The sequence below is a fragment of the Misgurnus anguillicaudatus genome, chromosome 6 (genome assembly GCF_027580225.2).
Source record: "Misgurnus anguillicaudatus chromosome 6, ASM2758022v2, whole genome shotgun sequence".
In the NCBI taxonomy this organism is placed as follows: Eukaryota; Metazoa; Chordata; class Actinopteri; order Cypriniformes; family Cobitidae; genus Misgurnus; species Misgurnus anguillicaudatus.
This window is the reverse complement of record NC_073342.2, coordinates 22,522,334-22,540,425: the sequence shown is the minus strand read 5'-3', so window position 1 is coordinate 22,540,425 and position 18,092 is coordinate 22,522,334. Positions and strand designations below refer to the sequence as shown.

At 36.5% G+C, this 18,092-nt stretch overlaps 2 protein-coding genes across 3 annotated transcripts in view; both read left to right on the top strand.

The window, feature by feature from the left end:
- Positions 1–8,631, top strand: part of pot1 (protection of telomeres 1 homolog) — a 75,328-nt gene extending 66,697 nt beyond the window's left edge. For both annotated transcript variants that reach the window (XM_073868795.1, XM_073868794.1), the window contains exons 11-21: positions 2,324–2,493; positions 3,742–3,833; positions 3,922–3,945; positions 4,437–4,469; positions 5,302–5,463; positions 6,200–6,382; positions 6,492–6,627; positions 7,493–7,575; positions 8,004–8,098; positions 8,242–8,347; positions 8,452–8,631. In XM_073868795.1, coding sequence (XP_073724896.1) covers positions 2,324–2,493; positions 3,742–3,833; positions 3,922–3,945; positions 4,437–4,469; positions 5,302–5,463; positions 6,200–6,382; positions 6,492–6,627; positions 7,493–7,575; positions 8,004–8,098; positions 8,242–8,347; positions 8,452–8,558 — 1,191 coding nt within the window. In that variant the 3' untranslated portion in view covers positions 8,559–8,631. The remainder of the gene's footprint in view (positions 1–2,323; positions 2,494–3,741; positions 3,834–3,921; positions 3,946–4,436; positions 4,470–5,301; positions 5,464–6,199; positions 6,383–6,491; positions 6,628–7,492; positions 7,576–8,003; positions 8,099–8,241; positions 8,348–8,451) is intronic.
- Positions 8,632–9,823: 1,192 nt separating this feature from the next.
- On the top strand, positions 9,824–15,614 carry gpr37a (G protein-coupled receptor 37a). The gene is made up of 2 exons (XM_055193167.2): positions 9,824–11,073; positions 14,229–15,614. The coding sequence occupies exons 1-2, from the start codon at positions 10,201–10,203 to the stop codon at positions 15,048–15,050; spliced, it is 1,695 nt and encodes a 564-aa protein (XP_055049142.2). The 5' UTR covers positions 9,824–10,200; the 3' UTR covers positions 15,051–15,614.
- Positions 15,615–18,092: the final 2,478 nt, after the last annotated feature.

Genomic DNA, 18,092 nt, shown 5'->3' with positions numbered 1-18,092 from the left:
CCTCCTTCTTCATTTTTTCGTACGTTATCGGAAAGATTCGGTAAAGATAATCTTTCTTTTTTAAATCTGATTAAACTAAAGACTCTTCAGAGATATAAAGGATGTCATACTACTCTATAGATACTCCAGATTAACATCAGAAATGCAGAAACAGCATGTGTTACGTGAGCTTTAATGCGTGTGACGCAATTGGTCATCAGAAGAGTGCACGCGTAATGTACGTGCATTGCCAGATTTTTGAAACTCTGCGTACGTTGTACGCATAGGTCGCGCATGGGCCTACAGGAGAATGTAATATGTAGCCCAGGAGATGCATTGCATTAAAAACTTAGTATTCTCCGAGCTTTACAGGTTGATGTTATTACTATTATTTATCTGGTCTTGAAACACCTAAACCAAAGCTTTTTCAATGCATCTTCTTTATTACATATGTCTTTCTGTGAAATTTCACTTTTATACATACTCTGTAGACTTAAACCTCAAGGGTTTCAAATGATTGTTCTCCACTTTTAACCAACAATTCTCCAAGCACACGCCTTGCCTGTACTTGTTTGCTTTCAGCAGTGATAGACGGAGCTCATTCCCCATCTCCGGTCGCTTTTATACATATAGATTAGCGTACGGACGAGGTTTGCTTTCCTCTAGTGGTCATATTGACAGTTTTTTGCTTGCTTCTGTTCTTCTGCTGCTCTCGCTGGTATCGTCAGAGTAGCTTCACATCGGCTATTACACACCTGCGCTGAGCAGCCAGACTCTTTTTCCTGCTGTGCGTAACCAACCGTGCAGTGTGGGCATGCAGGAGAATACCAAGTGTATGTAGATCCTTAGTCCTGAATCGTTTTGGGGAATGTGTTGGAAGCCAGGATATTGGTTTGGGGAAGTTCTGATGGTAAAGGAATTGGTTGGTTAGACAGAACCAGTCCCCATTTACTTTCATTGTAAAAAGATGCATCCCAAAGCCAGTGCATCTTACAGGTTTGGTGACTAAATAATTTTGTGTTCTGTGAAAACGAAGCTCTTTTTGTCATGTCAAAGATTGAAATCAATAATGTAAAGGGATAATTCACCCAAAATGAATAATAATTTTGACATTAAATATTAAAAATTGAAATATTAACCGTATAAATATGTAAGTTTTGGTGTCTGTTTAAGGGTTAGGTGAAATGACGACAGGGTTTGGTAGACCATCTTTCTCAGCAGTCATGTTTGGGTTATTTTTCCCCTTAGCTCCATTCTAACATTGCAGTGTTTGCTTGTCAACAAATTCCCAAGAAAGCCACTAATGAGCTGTATCAAATTCGCACATATGGGATGAACGCCTGTGTTTTGCTGAATTTGGTTTCTCAGCCTTGTTTTGTTTATCTGTTGAAATAAGTCTGTTTTGCGCTATAACGCAATAAAATATTGTCCTTGCATAGAGCAGCCGATGTTACCATTTAATGTATTCAAATTTTGCTGCTTCATAATGTCTTCATTATGCTATGGAGAGACAACGTCTAGGGGCTGTATTACAGTACATCCAAACAGTTATTGTAAACACCAGTACTTAGACTTTTAATTCATTCAGGGGCTAAACCATTGCCTGAATGCCAAAATATACAGGAGCTCGTACCCAAACCGCGCCATCAAGATCTTGCTATAAGACGATCATGTATAAACTTGTTTTTGTAAATGGCGAAAAATATGTCTAGAAAATGTTGAATATTATTATTTGTGCGTGAATGCACTGTAAGACGCTTCAGAGAAAAGCGTTTGCCAAATGCATAAATGCAAATGTATTACAATTTCCACAAGTTAAAGGGATAGTTCACTCAAAAATAAAAATTCTGTTATTATTTAATCATTCTCTAGTTTTTTTTAAACCTTAAAACATTGTTTTGTTCTGCTAATCACAAAGGAAGATATTAGTAATCAAGTAGGAAACAGGAGCACCATTGACGTCCATAGTAGGAAAGAAAAATACTATGGAAGTCAATGGTGCTCAAAAACGGTTTGGTTACAAACATTACTCAAATTAGCTTCCTTTGTGTTCAGCAATAGAAAAATATATTTATACAGGTTTGTAACAACATATGAGTGAGTAAATGATGACAGAATTTTCATTTTTAGGTGAACTATCCCTTTAAAGACAAATTATAAGGTACCATAAGGATTCAGTAAAGTTTCAAAAATGCTTTCATCCTAATGTGTTGCTCAATCCTGACACCATATTGCCCCCTGCTGGACTGATGGTTTATCAGAGTTCCTGGCAACCTTGTTACGAAAGGGGGATCCTGGTTGACACTAAGGTATAAATGATCAAATTGTTTGTTTCAATGTTTAGCCTGGGACGTTCCTGCGCATCTACAACCTCCGTGCATTGTCACAAAGAGCTTCAAATCAGCCGTCTGACCAATCTGAACAACTGGCTTTTCACCTTCATGGTGGCACAGTTTATGGACGAGGTCTGCGCAGCATTCCTGCAGATTCAGCCGAGCTCCAGTCACTGAAGAGGTCAGTATATGCGTATGTTATAGTAAAAATGTGCAACAATGGATACAGAAGCGTTAAGTTGATTTTTATTTCCACCATATCTTATTTATGTCATGTTTTGTGTTTGATAACGTCATGACTCACAATTCCCTTTGTTTTGCTAAAGCACATTTTAAATCTAGAATGTTACATATTCTACTTAGACACAACAAATGTTTTTACACTTTATGGAAAATGGTAAGATCCAAGAAAAATATTTTGTTAAAAATGTTTTTTTGAAGTCTGTGCATATCAGTACAATAAAATCTATACGTACACGGCATTTGATAAAGCTGAATAGATGCAATAAATAATTAAAGACGGTTTTAATTTGTTCTTGAGAAAACACAAAAAATATATTAAATTCGAGACATTGACACATGCAGTTTTTTCTTATACATGTGGGTCATTCTCATGAAATCTAGATTTAGAAAGTGTCCAGCATCGAAATTTTTAAAAAGCCCTTGAAGCCCCTTTTTTTTGGACATATAAGATTAAGGTCTGAACTTACTATAACCCTTTTTTAGAGGATTTAAAAATATTTCTTATAGAATTATAAAAAAAATGTAAATTATCATTATCAAAAATTATCATTAATGCAGCATGATATTACATTAAATATATGCATTTACAAACTCATGTTTCGGTAATGAGAACTGAAAAGTTGTCTAGGTACTATGACAAAATTTCAACTTTTATCTGGAATGAAAAAATAAGCAATGGTAGCCATCTTGAGTGTCACAGTCAATATGTCCCTTCCAACAATTTTTATTTGAAAATGTTAGTTCCTTGAGGGCTTAAACAATAATTGAAAATTGTTGCGGAGGATGAGAAAATTGGTCTTGGACACATTTATATTCCTTATTATTATTTACCAATGATCACCAAATACCACATGTTTTTTAATTTTTACTGTAAATGTTTATAGTATAACATGCACTGAAGCTTTTTATTTTTTAATTATAAATATTTCCATGTCAAAGAACCCAAATCTAGTCATGGACACGTTGCGGTAATGAAAATGGTCCCCTTAAATGTGGAAAAAAACAACAAATTTGTTTGTATGATGTCATTTAAAATCATGTGGAAAATAGTACATGAAGAGATGTTTGTAACTGTATGCTTCTTGTTTTGATACTCTTACATTGCATTTACTTTTTTTATCAAAATGTTTCATGACACCTCATAAGTTTAATTTCGCGAGAATCTCCCATGTATTTCTGTATTCAGTCTTTTAGAGAATCATGTTGATCTTGAGGATGACGATGAAGTGAATGACGAGACTCTTCTGGAGATATGGTACACCCCACCAGAGTCCGTAGGTTGGTGCCAGCATTTTAGGTTTCCATATATAAAAATTATTTTTCAAAACGGGATTTGATCTATGTTGTCTTATGTATTTTCTTTCAGTTATGCGAAATGAAGAAGAACCAGGTATAGATCAAGATGATACATTACTCATTTAAAGGTTTTCTTAAAGGGGACATATCATGAAATTCTGACTTTTCCATGTTTAAGTGCTATAATTAGGTTCGCAGTCTTTCTATCAACCTAGAAAATGTGAAAAAAATCAACCCAGTAACTTAGTTTTGGTAAACCATTCTTTTTCAAGTATGTGAAAAATAGGTAATTGAAATCTGGCCCCCTTGTGATGTCAGAAGGGGATAATACCACCCCTTAATCTGCACTATCCAACCACAGCACTGCCAATTAGTGCAGAGATCAGCTCATTTTTGCCCACACCTAAAATGTTATAATAAATTATCTATATGGTATTTTGAGCTTGAACTTTACATACGTACTCTGGAGATGCCAAAGATTTATTTACATCTTTAAAAAGTTTTGTGAAATGTCCCCTTTAATGGCTTTTATTCCACAATTTTTTTAAGGAAAGATTTATTCAAAACTACTTTGTTTCTTTATAGATGGAGAAGCAGATGTGGAAACTTCTTGTACAGGTAATAAGAAAAAATCTGTTTTCATATTGTTTTAATATAAATGTCAGATTGAATGAAAGTGGTACTTTCAGACAACCTTATTGAATAACTTTATCATGGCAGCCTTGAATTATTTAATAGATTTTTTTATTAAAGTGAATACATTTAGGACCTGGATTACTTTATTGTTTGTCAGCAATACTTGTTATGCTTATGTTTCTGTATCACAAACCTATGTAATATGTAACACTGTGCTAGAAGTTTTTGAATATTTTATTGTAAACATCTTACATATTGTGCCTTTAATCTGGCACATTTGTCTTTAATGTTCCTATGGACCGTAAATCGCAATTGACTTCCGGGTTGTGGCGTATTTCCAAGTGAAATAGAATATCATGCGATGAAAATAGTGGGAATGGCTTGTTTTCCACTGTGTTTTGATTGGATATAAAAAAGTAGGCGTTTCATTCAGAAATAGAACAAGTGGCAGACTGAAGGAGGCGGAGTTAACGGATGCTCCCGCCAGAGGCGTCTAACTGACGTCATCTGAGAATGTTCGCCACAAGAGAGCAGAAGTTAATTTGCAGATTTTAGTTTATGAGGGCACATAAAAAAACCATACACAGATAAATTGAATATAATTAACATTGCAATATTACATAAAAAATCGGATTTGTCAGTTTTGATTTTACTAGAACTTTAATAACATTTTGGACATCTCACTGACTTACAGTACACATCACTGTAATCTTTTATGCTGTTTACATTTATTTTAAAATAAAAATGTGATATCTGTATCTTTTCATGAATCATAATGCTTACATGGTAAGACACTTGCAATGATGTTTTTTAGTGCGGACATGCCAGCACACATTGCGGCCCGTCACGCTGGCCCAGGTGAAGTCCTCCACACCTCCGCTGGTGTGTCACGTCCGTGCACAGGTGAAGGCGTACAAACCCGAACAGCTGTACCAGTGTTTGAAGCTCTTTTGTGGCAAGTGTAAAACAATGAGAGTCTGTTAACAATGTTAAAATATCTAATCTTTTATATGTATTTTATAACGTTAAAACATTTTTCTATCCCAGCAAACCTTGTGCAACGCTGGCTCAACCAATGGTGTAAGTTTGGGTTGGGACTAACCGTTTTTCTGATCATTTAAAGCTTTGAGGAAGTGCCCAGGAAAATGTATTCGTTATTTTACCAGTTCTGTTTGATGCTGTTGGAGGCACACAAATGCATAATGCATCTTTAAAGTGCATGACATCTGTGCTGGTTTAAGGGCACATCTTAAAAATATATCAGATGGGTTGTACTGATCAAGGATCTGCTCATCTTAGATTAATCAAATTGCATAAATGAATGTTTTGCTTGAGGAGACTTTAAAAAATGTCATCTAGATTTGTGCCGTCTTGTTTGCCACCTGCTGGATAAAAAGTTTCTATCTATCTAATAGACTGTGTCATGCTTTGGCAATTTGTTTTTTTTTTATGTTTAATTATGTTAAATTATTGTATGTTACACTTATTTGCCACTTGCATACGTTACATTTCTAAAAAGTTTATTAAGATGATTTAAAATGAAGAATATTTATTGTCATTGAATATTAACACATAATAGTTCACGGTACTGTCTGAAATAACGTTATAAAGCCTCATTTTATTTTCGACTTATCCTGTCGATATATAAGTGTGTTTTAGTTAACTAGTACCAGGGTTTAGTTAAGATTTTTTTTTTGCATATCACAGGAGAGAGGTTCCAGATGATAACACAATTGCTAATCTCCTTCTGGAATCTGCGAGAGATGACCAACCCTGTCATGAACCATGGGCTGCCACGTCCTCTGCGACTTTTAAAGCCGACAGAAACATCTCAATGCACATATCCAGTGACATGGTGGGGGAAAACACTCAAAACCAGCTAATCTTTGTCCAGGGTAAGTCACTGAAGGCGTTTTCCTCGTTTGCAGAATTTGGCAAGCAGTCCAACCAAAGATTTGATTCCCTACGCTGTTGCTACCAAAAGTGCATCATTTTCATCTGCAGGAATGACCCTGAATGAGGTTTGCATGCTGTCGCATCATTACAAAAACCTTGTACCCGTGAGGTCGGACAATGGTAGGATGAATCTAATAGACCTCACGGCTCCCTTCCTGTTTTGCGGAGATAAAAGATATTATGGGTAAGAGGACAGAGCTAGCCATTTTTAAATACCCCTGACATTAAATAAGTACACTTTATACTTGTAACAATATAGAAAAATCATTTCTATGTATAGTTAATATATGTGCACATGTTAACGTATATGGGTCAAACCACAATACTGGTCCAACATCACATGCTTGCCTTTCAGTTGAAATATATATTTTCTGTCTGTGATACCGATTCATTATCCATGTCACCAACAGGCCTGCACCAGTATTGTGTTTTGATTCTACACTCACCTAAAGGATTATTAGGAACACCATACTAATACTGTGTTTGACCCCCCTCCCTTCCTATTTGTAGTGGAGATGAGTGGTACCCGGTGGGGTCTTCTGCTGTTGTAGCTCATCCGCCTCATGGTTGTGCGTGTTGTGGCTTCACACATGCTTTGCTGCATACCTCGGTTGTAACGAGTGGCTATTTCAGTCAAAGTTGCTCTTCTATCAGCTTGAATCAGTCGGCCCATTCTCCTCTGACCTCTAGCATCAACAAAGCATTTTCGCACACAGGACTGCCGCATACTGGATGTTTTTCCCTTTTCACACCATTCTTTGTAAACCCTAGAAATGGTTGTGCGTGAAATACTCAGACCGGCCCATCTGGCACCAACAACCATGCCACGCTCAAAATTGCTTAAAACACCTTTCTTTCCCATTCTGACATTAAGTTTGGAGTTCAGGAGATTGTCTTGACCAGGACCACACCCCTAAATGCATTGAAGCAACTGCCATGTGATTGGTTGATTAGATAATTGCATTAATGCGAAATTGAACAGGTGTTCCTAATAATCCTTTAGGTGACTGTATATACAGTGTATGTTTAAATATATGTATGTGTCTCAGGTGTAAACAGTGCTCCTCAAACACTTTTGAAAGCCCTGTGTTTACCCGAGTGGATAACTGGGATGAAAAAGCAGTTGCAGAAGGTACTCTATCACCTGTAGGCTCTTTAAGATGTAGCAAAGGGTTAACGTTTTGCTGGTTAGTGTGAGACACTGTATTTTTTAATTTAGAAGTTAGCTGTGTAATTTATCACAATAAAACATTTTGTCAGCAAGATAAAATTTTCTAAAAAAAAATTAGCATTTTTGTGGCGCCATTCAAAATCATGATGTCATTTACTTTGTCATGTTAAGTGACTGCACATTTAAACTGTGAGCGAATTATAAGGTTATGCTAAATACAGGGATTCAACCCACCTAACTCTCCTATGTAGTCAATAGGGAACTATATCAAGTCAAGTTCACACAGGTTTGCTCCCATAGGGTCAGCTTTAGATTTTTAAATACTTTTTGGGGTCAGTGTTTATATTTAGGCTAGGCTAGGCATCACATCTCATCTGTATACCACACAGCACTTGGAGTTCAGCTGATGCAGTACGGATTGTTAATGGAGTTTGAACTAAAGGATCAGACGGACACATTAAAGGCTCTGCTGTGGGAGAACGCTGTAAGTCTAAATCATATATCACTGTCTGTTTATTAAAGGGCCCTGGTTAAAGTAGTCCCGCAAGAGGATATAACACTGCATATGATCTGACCAGTAGAGGGGGCTGTTTTACATTTTGGTCATGTTTGGCTCATTTTCTATAGGAGAGGTTCTTTCAGATTTCTGCTGTGGACGTTTCAGCCAATCAGGAATTGCAAGACAAGGTTCAGAGCATCATGGACACGCTTCAACCAAAAGAAAGCAGAATTGGTAAAAAAATTCAAATATTAAGTTTGCATTAAATCACCTTTGATCAATTTTGTACATAATAAATTCTTGTTAAGAATAAAATATATCTTTCTTTGTCTTTGTAGAAGACCGTCCATGGCTGAATCTTTGTCTATCCGTCTACACTGTGAAAGACGATGACAGAAATCAAGTTTGCTGCCAAATCACAGATACAGAAGTTAGACCAGGTTAAGTTAACTTGTAATCCTGCAGTAATAGTGTTGTCACTAATAAGAAATAAAATGTAATAGTTATCATTTCAGAAATGTTTTGTGTGAAGGAATGTAAATATATTGTTGTGGTTAAAAACATAATAAATAAAGCATTTATAAGCATTTTATTTATAAAACAGCTTTTCAATTTTTTTCCTTAATTCTAAAAGAATTCCCACTTTCATGAAAAAGCGTGCACTGGCAAGTACAAGCAGTTTTTACAATGTCTAGTCCCAAAAAGGAAGTAAATTAAAAGAAAATATTTTTGTATTTAAATCAGCACTAAAATAAGCACTTTAAGTGTGCAATCTCTGGGAAAAGTCAAGAACAGATTGTGGAAAATTTATGGTTAAATCTTGAATTTTTATTAATCTACAGATGTGTGAATCTGGTTTAAGATACTTGTGTAGATTTGTGTAGACTTTGTGGTTTAACAAACAATCTCAATTTGGGGTTTCACAAGTTATTGACAATAACAGTGAAAAAGAGTAAAATCCGGAAGAAATATATTTTAAACTACAATTTTAAATATATTATAAAATTATATTTGTTAAATATATTTTGAAATAGGTTTATAAAAATGTATTTTTCACCAATATATTTTTTGGCGATTTTTTATATTTTAAACTATATTTTAAAAATAAATATATTTCAAAGCATTTACATTCAGGTCACATTCAAACAAATTTTTGTTTATGTTATAACCTGTAATCATAACAGGTTTAAAAAGGTTAAAAGTAAATATATTTTAACTGCAAAATATATTTTATAAACATATATTTTGTCCAGGAAAAATATATTTTTTGCTATATGGGTGGTAAAAGTAGAAATGCATTTTGTTGCCCCTAAAATACATTTTGAAATATATGTTGATGTATGAAGGTTAAAACTAAATATATTTTTTATTCAAAATAAATTTAATTAAACTTAATTCGCTTTGTACAAAATGTGTTTAGCATATATTTAAAACATATTTTGGCCAGAGTAATGTAGGCTCTTTTTTGCCGTATAACATGATAGCAATGTTAAACAAATGTGAAGGTAGAAAATTTGTCAAGTATGCAGAAGAGTTGTCGTCACAACACACAATCTGATAACGTGACACCCCTAATCTGGAGTGAAACTAGCTGATTACAAGTCGAGGTGAAGTTAGTTTTGACGCAGGCAACATATTGAAGTGTTTGAATCCGCTAGGTGGCGCACATTTCACTGTGTTGTACTTCTGTGTGTGAGCTGTGCGCGTCCTGACAGATGCTCATTGCTCATATAAAGAGCGCGCGGGTGGACATGGACGCGAGACTCAAGTATTTTCACTTTGCTGGATGCCCTTGGCCTTCACATATTGTTTCTTTTTATCGGATAAGCGTGTAAATCTTTCCACGGTCCAAGGGCTTAAGATAACTTTGTTCTGCTGCTCTTTGTTGTTGTTATTTTTTTGACTGAACTTCGGGATTTATCACAATTTTCCGTTAAAGACCATCCTGCTACTGTGAAATGGAAACTAAAGACATTCATCTGTAAGATATGCCAACGATCAGGACCAGGTTTGAAGTTTGTTTTGCATTTTGGATAATTGGATTTAACAGATGAGGATATTTGAAGGAATTCTGACAGAAAAACACGATGAAAATGCAACTAAAATGCTTGTTTTATTTGCTGGTCTGTTGTGAACTATCAGTGGTTCTTACAAATGGTCATAACAGGACTGATATCAATTCAAACATCGATTATTTGACATCTAAATCGCGTCAGATCAGCACTAACAGCCGACAGCAACATGCAACATCCGATCAAATTAATGCCGATACGGACAAGCAACGGCTACAACCCACAGATGACTTTTCATTGTCTGAGACAAATTTAGTACACGAAAATGTCAGAAAGGTAAGAAAGTCGAGACAAAAACACGACAACACTCACACTGTGAACAAATACAGTCATGTAACGTTGTTATTATTTACACAAATACGCAACGAAAGTGGATTTAAACTTCGTCAAAAAAGAGAGACTGTGAATGAGACGAGATATGAACATGACAGAAATCAAGTATCGTCCGTTGAGTTTTTGGAGACATTACCGAAGCCCGTAGCGCAGATCGAGCCCACAGAATTCCCACTCAATCCCACAACTTTTCCCGAATTGGACGCCTCGCCAGTGGAAGAATATGAGGAACCTTTCACACCCTTTACTGTCCGACCGAGAACCCCAGGGGTGAAGAATCCTTTTTACCCCGTGACAGGTGACTCGTATGGCGCATATGCCGTCATCTGCATTTCCATCATTCTCTTCACCGTGGGAATTTTAGGGAATATCGCCATCATGTGCATAGTGTGCCACAATTACTACATGAGGAGCATTTCCAACTCCTTGCTGGCCAATCTTGCTTTGTGGGATTTTGTCATCTTGTTTTTCTGCCTGCCGCTCGTGATTTTCCACGAGCTCACTAAGGATTGGTTGCTCGGGGAGTTTTCCTGTAAAGTCATTCCTTACATTGAGGTAAATCCCTTAGTTTATAGAAATGTACCATTGGTGGTTGAAATGCAATACTTTCTGATGTGTAATATTCTTTTTCGAGGAACAACAGGAACAATCCCATAAGACAAGGCACGTTTATTTACATAGCACATTGCATACACCAAAGGCAAATGCTTAACATAGAAATAAATAAATAAAAAATAGCAAAGAGGTAAATAAAGCAAAGATACATACTGTAAGAAGTTAAAATTACACTGAATAACTATTTTAAAAAAGCTGAAATAAAAGAAAGAAAATGCATTTTGCATTGGATTAACAAGTCATTTAAACTTTTATCTTGAGTTGCTGTAACTTATAAAATAAAGTTCTATTAGCTTAAGCTAATTCATCTTTATCTCATAGGTTACAGCCACTGATCACTAGTCACGATAAAAAAAAGTTGAAATGACTTGTAAATCCAAAAATTTAAAGGGGATGTTTAACAAAACTTTTTTTTAAAGAAAATTGGTGTCCCCACAGTATCTATGTGAAGTTTTAGCTCAAAATACCCCACAAATAATTTATTATAACATGTTAAAATTGCCACTTTGTAGGTGTGAGCAAAAAGTGCCATTTTTTGGGTGTGTCCCTTTAAATGCAAATGAGCTGATGAAATGCAAACACTGATCGCCATAAAGGTGGTTTATTGAAATTGAAACTCAATTGTGCTGTCAATTATTTTTCTCTCTCTCTCCGCACTTAATGGCAGTGCCATGGTTGGATAATGCAGATTAAGCGCCGGTATTATTAAAATAAGATCCCATTCTGACATCACAAGGGGAGCCAAATTTCAATGACCTACTTGCAGAGAATGGTTTACCAAAACTGGGTTGTTCTTTTACACATTGATAGAAGCACTGGGGACCCAGTTATAGGACTAAAACATGGGAAAAGTCAGATTTTCATGATATGTCCCCTTTAAGTGGCAAATACAGTGATAACCATATGTCAAAAACTGCAACCATTAGCCTATTTAAGAAATAGGAAACATAAAATCGAGAATGCATATAATCCATAATGTAGTCCATATTTGTTCAGTAATGTTATTCAACACATTTTTATTGTTCCATATACTGTAGTTTGCTTTCATGGTCCACGTTTCTTTGAACGTCTGCTTCAAAGACATAAAGGATAGAAATCTTTGTTATCTTTGTTATGTTTTGTCTGTCTCACTTACATACAGTAGTGTAAGGGAGGAGTGTCTCCTCTACAGAGACACAAAGAGATAGTGGCATTGCCCTTGGGCTACATTCAAACTGTATCATGTGTTTCTGAGGAAGTGTCCTGATTGCTGCCATAGTTGTGGCTTTATTCTCCTGACACACTACAGAGCATTACCATCTAGACCCTTGATACAAAAAGACCTGCTAACCCCATCACAATGATTCTACATAACAATGAAGTCTATGGCTCTAAATGGAGAGAACATGCTGTTAATATGCAAACTTGTACAAGGTTATGGGTATTAAATTTTCATTGCTCCACAGGAAGCAGTTAAGGGTCTTTTTTCAATGACATAATTTACTAGAATTGCTGTTTTGTTACATTAACCTTTACTCTCGAATCATAACTGTGCTGTTTGAATTTAAGAAAGTTAATAGTAGTGATAGGTCAGAAGGATGATTTTGTAAAGAAATAGAGGCACTTGTTTGGCTTAAAACTCAAAACCTTAACTATACTACATACAGTTCACAAGCTACGCTCCGTTTGTTTGAAAACAGTTCAAACATCAACAAAAAATGACGTCTCGCAGATTCGCTTAGAGCGCCTTTTATTCCAGGACTAGGCCTTACATATTCAGACTTTTAAGTAGTTTTTACAAACAAACCTTATAAAAAACAATACTGGTGTGCATCTTGAGACAAAACAAAAGCACTGATATATGTTAAGATGTGTCAGTACCACGTTTTTTTTTTTTTTAAATGAAGGCAGCTTAAACATCCATTTTATTCTAGCAATAGGGCAAGACCTGTCCGGGAAACCAGAACCACACCTAATGTAAAATTACAGGGGGGAAAACTGTATTTGTGTATTACGGAACATTTCTGTAATTTATTGTGCCCGTTATTTTACGGTATTTTTGGCACCACAGCTGGCGGAATTTTATGTTTTTTTATGTTATTTTTTACAGTGTTACTGTTAATGTAAAATAACAGAAAAAAATGTATTTGGTATTACGGAAAATTTCTGTAATTTATTGTGGCCATTATTTTACGGTCTTATTTCAGCACCCGGAATTTTTTTTTTTTACAGTGTATGTGTTCTCTAGATACTTTGTGTCACAATTTACAGGAACCTTGCTTTAAATGCATGGTAACTTTATATCATCTCATTAAACGTGTTTGAATTATCATACCACGAGTTATCTCAGTATTTTTGGTGATGTGAGTAAATTTTGCTTATCCACACATTTGAAATCTATTTGGCTTCAAAACAATTAATCGCGACTAATCGTTTGCAGAATAAACGTTTTTTTACTTTACATCATATGTGTGTGTGTACTGTGTCTGTGTATAATATAATTATGTATATATAAATACACACACACATGCATGTACAATTTTAAGGAGAAAACTATTTAAATATTAAGTATTTACGATTATATATAACATAAATTATATATAAATATAAAAATGTATATACATATGTAAATATTTCTTATATACATGCATGCATGTGTATTATTTATATGTACACAGTACACAAGCATATATGATGTAAACAAAAACTTTTATTCTGCGATTAGTCACGATTAATTGCTTTGCAGCCCTAGTCTGAACGACCGGAATGCATCTAACACAACAACATCGGCATATCATGTGGGGTAGTACAGAAAGTAAACACTGTACAGTACATTTGTCTACTTTTTTGTTAGCAAGTACATCAGTGTTCAAAAATTACAACGATTCACAACGGTAAGCCTATGATAATATTTTTTTAAGTTGAGCTGTCGGGTCGGATTTCCTGGCAAGGTCAGTTGTTTTTCAATATACGTAAATAGAAGTACGTAAATTAACCTGTAGTTTTATGTTTCAAACAGAGGTGGCGATAGAGAGGAAAAAGTTACAGAGTGCAGCTTTAGCGTGATATATGCAATACACTTTAATTTGTAATAAACATCTGTCTCTTTTACCCAGGTGGCTTCTCTTGGAGTGACTACATTCACCCTGTGCGCTTTGTGCATTGACCGTTTCCGTGCCGCGAGCAACGTCCAGATGTACTACGAGATGATCGAGAACTGCACGTCCACTGCAGCCAAACTGACAGTGATCTGGCTCGGTGCTCTTCTACTGGCCCTTCCTGAGCTCCTCATCCGGCAGCTGGTAAGAGAGGAACGTGAGCCTCCGGAGGTGATACCTTGTGAGCACTGCGTGGTCCGGATCTCCACAGCCCTCCCGGACACTCTTTACGTGCTCGGGCTCACCTACAACAGCGCCCGCCTCTGGTGGTACTTCGGTTGCTACTTCTGCCTGCCCACCGTCTTCACCATCATCTGCTCGGTGGTGACCGCTCGTAAAATATCCAGGGCTGAGCGCACCAGCGTCCGTGGCAACCGAAAGCAGATCCAACTGGAGAGCCAGATGAACTGCACGGTGGTCGCATTGGCAATCCTGTACGGCTTCTGCGTTATTCCCGAGAACATCAGCAACATAGTTTCGGTGTACATGGCCACGAGCGTGCCACGTCGCACGCTGGACATCTTGCATCTGGTGAGTCAGGTAATGCTCTTCTGCAAGTCCGCTGTTACACCCGTGCTGCTTTTGGTGCTTTGTCGGCCCTTCGGCAAAGCTTTCCTGGACTGTTGCTGTTGTTGCTGGGCGGAGTGCGGCACGCTGAAGTCGTCTGATGTTACAAGCGTTGACAACGAGCAGGATGGCACCACCGAACTTGAACTCTCACCCTACAGCACCGTCCACAGGGAGGCGTCTAGCTTTCCGGCAGCGGGAACACACTGCTGAGGTTGTACCCTACCTGTGAGGAACACAATACCAGTGCAGGTATTACCAAGGTCTTTTTGCTAAATAGTCTTGTTAATCGAGGGAGATGCCCACAAATGAGGTGAAAATGGGGACTATGAGCCACACAATTATTACAGGATGATTTTAAACACCTATTGCTGTTTACAAAGGAACCGAGAGTATCATGTATAGTTTGTGGAACAATTATAGAAGTATAGAAAGATATGAATTAACTCACAAGCTTGTGTTATTTTTGCACAATTTTTTTTGCCTTTTATTATGTTAAGTCTTAATTTGATTGTTGATGTATTTGTATTTATGTTTAAGCTGTCTTTAAGACTTCTGGAAGTAATATATAGAACATAGCTGTAGTTTATTAAGGACATTGGCGATTCTTGTGAATCGGTTAAGTCGAGTCTAGCGCCCTTGCTATGTAAGTATTAAATTCACTATTTGCAGAACTTCTACAATGCTCTACAGTTTGCTCTCCACCTGTTGGAAAGCACTGAAGCAGCTGTTGTTTTAGCCAAAATATGTCACTTTATAATAAAAAACTTAAAAGTCTTAATGGCTTAAGACATTTTTTCCAAATAACTGCATTTAGTGATCCATTTTGGATCCAAATTTACGCATCGTCTGAAACAATTTTGTAAATGGAAAGAGTACCAATGGTCCGATTCACGTTTTTACATTTCCTTTGGTGTGTAGGTGTGTATTAGTACATGTTAACGATATGCAAAAGGTACAAACCTCAAAGTAAACTATGACGCGTGTTATCGTCTTCAACGTGAATCTCTTTTTTTGGACTACAACAAACACACAGATTGTAGGCAACAGTTTACTTCTCTGGGATTGGTGATGTAGTAAAGACCGACATCATCATAATTCCTCCCGCTTCGGCCTCACAGCCTGTAAGTTAACTCCTGTTAGCATTGCTTTGTGCGCGAATCTTTCAAACATGGTAAGGAGCGTCACATTTCCAGCTGACGTCAGAGGTAGTCAGGCCAATCACAATGTACAGATTAGCTGGCCAATCAGGGACACAGAGCTTTTCAAATCTCTGCGTTTCTGGAGCAACAATAATGTATGGTATGTGGAAAACAATGTGTTTGTGGAACCATAAACCACGCAAACACATTGTATTATACCAAATACACAAAATAACGTTGTTTTTAGCAATGTAATAGGTGCTCTTTAATGTTTTGTGTTTGTGTTGGAGATCTTTATAATAACCAATAGCAGGTTCATTCTGGTGAAGGTGTTTGTTATCAGGCTTGCAAATCATCAATACAGTGTTTTCCTATTACACAGAGGGTATTGTTTAGGGCTGTGACCAGTTCAACATTAGGCATTCATAATGCTGTGGGCCTCATGATGTCACACGCTGAAATGCACAATGGCTTGAGAGTCAAGAGAAAGATGTAGGAAGCCTGGTTTGCTTTGCAGCACAGCTGGAGTTTGGTAATTGTGGTCTGGATGTTTATAGACCATACAGCCTCAAAGGACAATTTCACTTTTTCTGCACAAGTGTGAAAATGTACTACTCTGAAGTATTGGACAGAAAATATTTTATATTTAGTTGTATCCCTCATACTCATATCCGCTCCTCAAATACTGTACATATAAACTTTACCCTTGGATGTATAGTGTTTGTTAAGTAAATAAAATGCTATACATTTTTCAAACAAGCATTTTTTATTTACCCTTGGATTGCAGACAAGCAGGTACGTCCAAAGTGTATGTGGCACTTCATTCACGATTAAGGTAAGGTGGAGTTACCAGGTTTTACCTCTTAATGGTCACCATTATGGGTCAAAAATAACATTAACATTCAATGCAGGGGACTATTTTCGTGCACTGCGTAATATCACTGCGCTTCCTGCAGCCATGTTACGACAGCAAAGTCATTGATTATTACGCCAGTTTGAGAGTATAGATCCTAGCCATATTTGCCTAGAAAATCGCAACGTTTAATTTTCAGTCGGTCTTAGTACACGATGTAACTACAGAAGAGTCAAGTTTTAAATAGGAAAAATATCGATAAACTTTGGTTATTTTTGAGTGCGATGCTAATGGTCTAATCAGATTCAATGGATTGTGCTAAGCTATGCTAAAAGTGGAACCGCCAGACCCGGAAATCGGCTGAATGAATTCCAAAGTGGTAAAAATCAAATGTTTAACTCTAGGGGAGCTTGAAAATTAGTTTACTTGAAAACACCTTTTTCGAGAATGCAAATGCGCACAGTTTGGCAAGCCACTGACACGACTATGTATGAGAATCCCCCAGTGAATAATCCTTATCAATTGATTATTCGTTCTTTTAACTGGACGGCAGGGCTTCTGTCACCAGAGAGGCAATATTGAGCTTTGCATCGTCCCCTTATTCATAGTAATAGCTGTGGTCAATCTTGTTATATCCACACACCACGCCATGGAAGGACCTCATACAACGACCAAAAAGACGTCAGATGACCCAACACCAGTGGAAGATGACAACGGCCCATGAAAGTAATTCAAAGGACTTCATATCACGCCATTCTAAACTCTGCATTGATTTAAAATTTTCTTTGTAGTTTTGCTGTTTCTTATATTTTTGATTTATCTATGTTTTATTTATGTTTTTATGTATAATTTACATTGTGTATAAACTGTGAAAAGTAGAATTGAACTACAGTATCTTTGGCTGTATATAACAGTCATGAGGCAAACATGTGATTGGTATGAATATAAGGCAACTTATTCAAGAAAATGTCTGAACATTTACCACGTATGCCAAATGAAAATACAAAGGTTGTATTTTTTGAGGCACTTAGGCTGTCCACTAATAACATTCTCATACATATTTAAGTACATGACATCATTCAGACCCACACTTCTGTCTAATAAATGATTTATAAGCACCAATAAACAGTCATTCTTTTGAACGTCCATGTGTCAAATTAATAATTCATGAACGATGACGCTTTGTGCCACTACACCACACAGTTCAAACATTGATGTTGAGTCCTTTATCCATACCAGCACATTTGATTAATCTTGTTG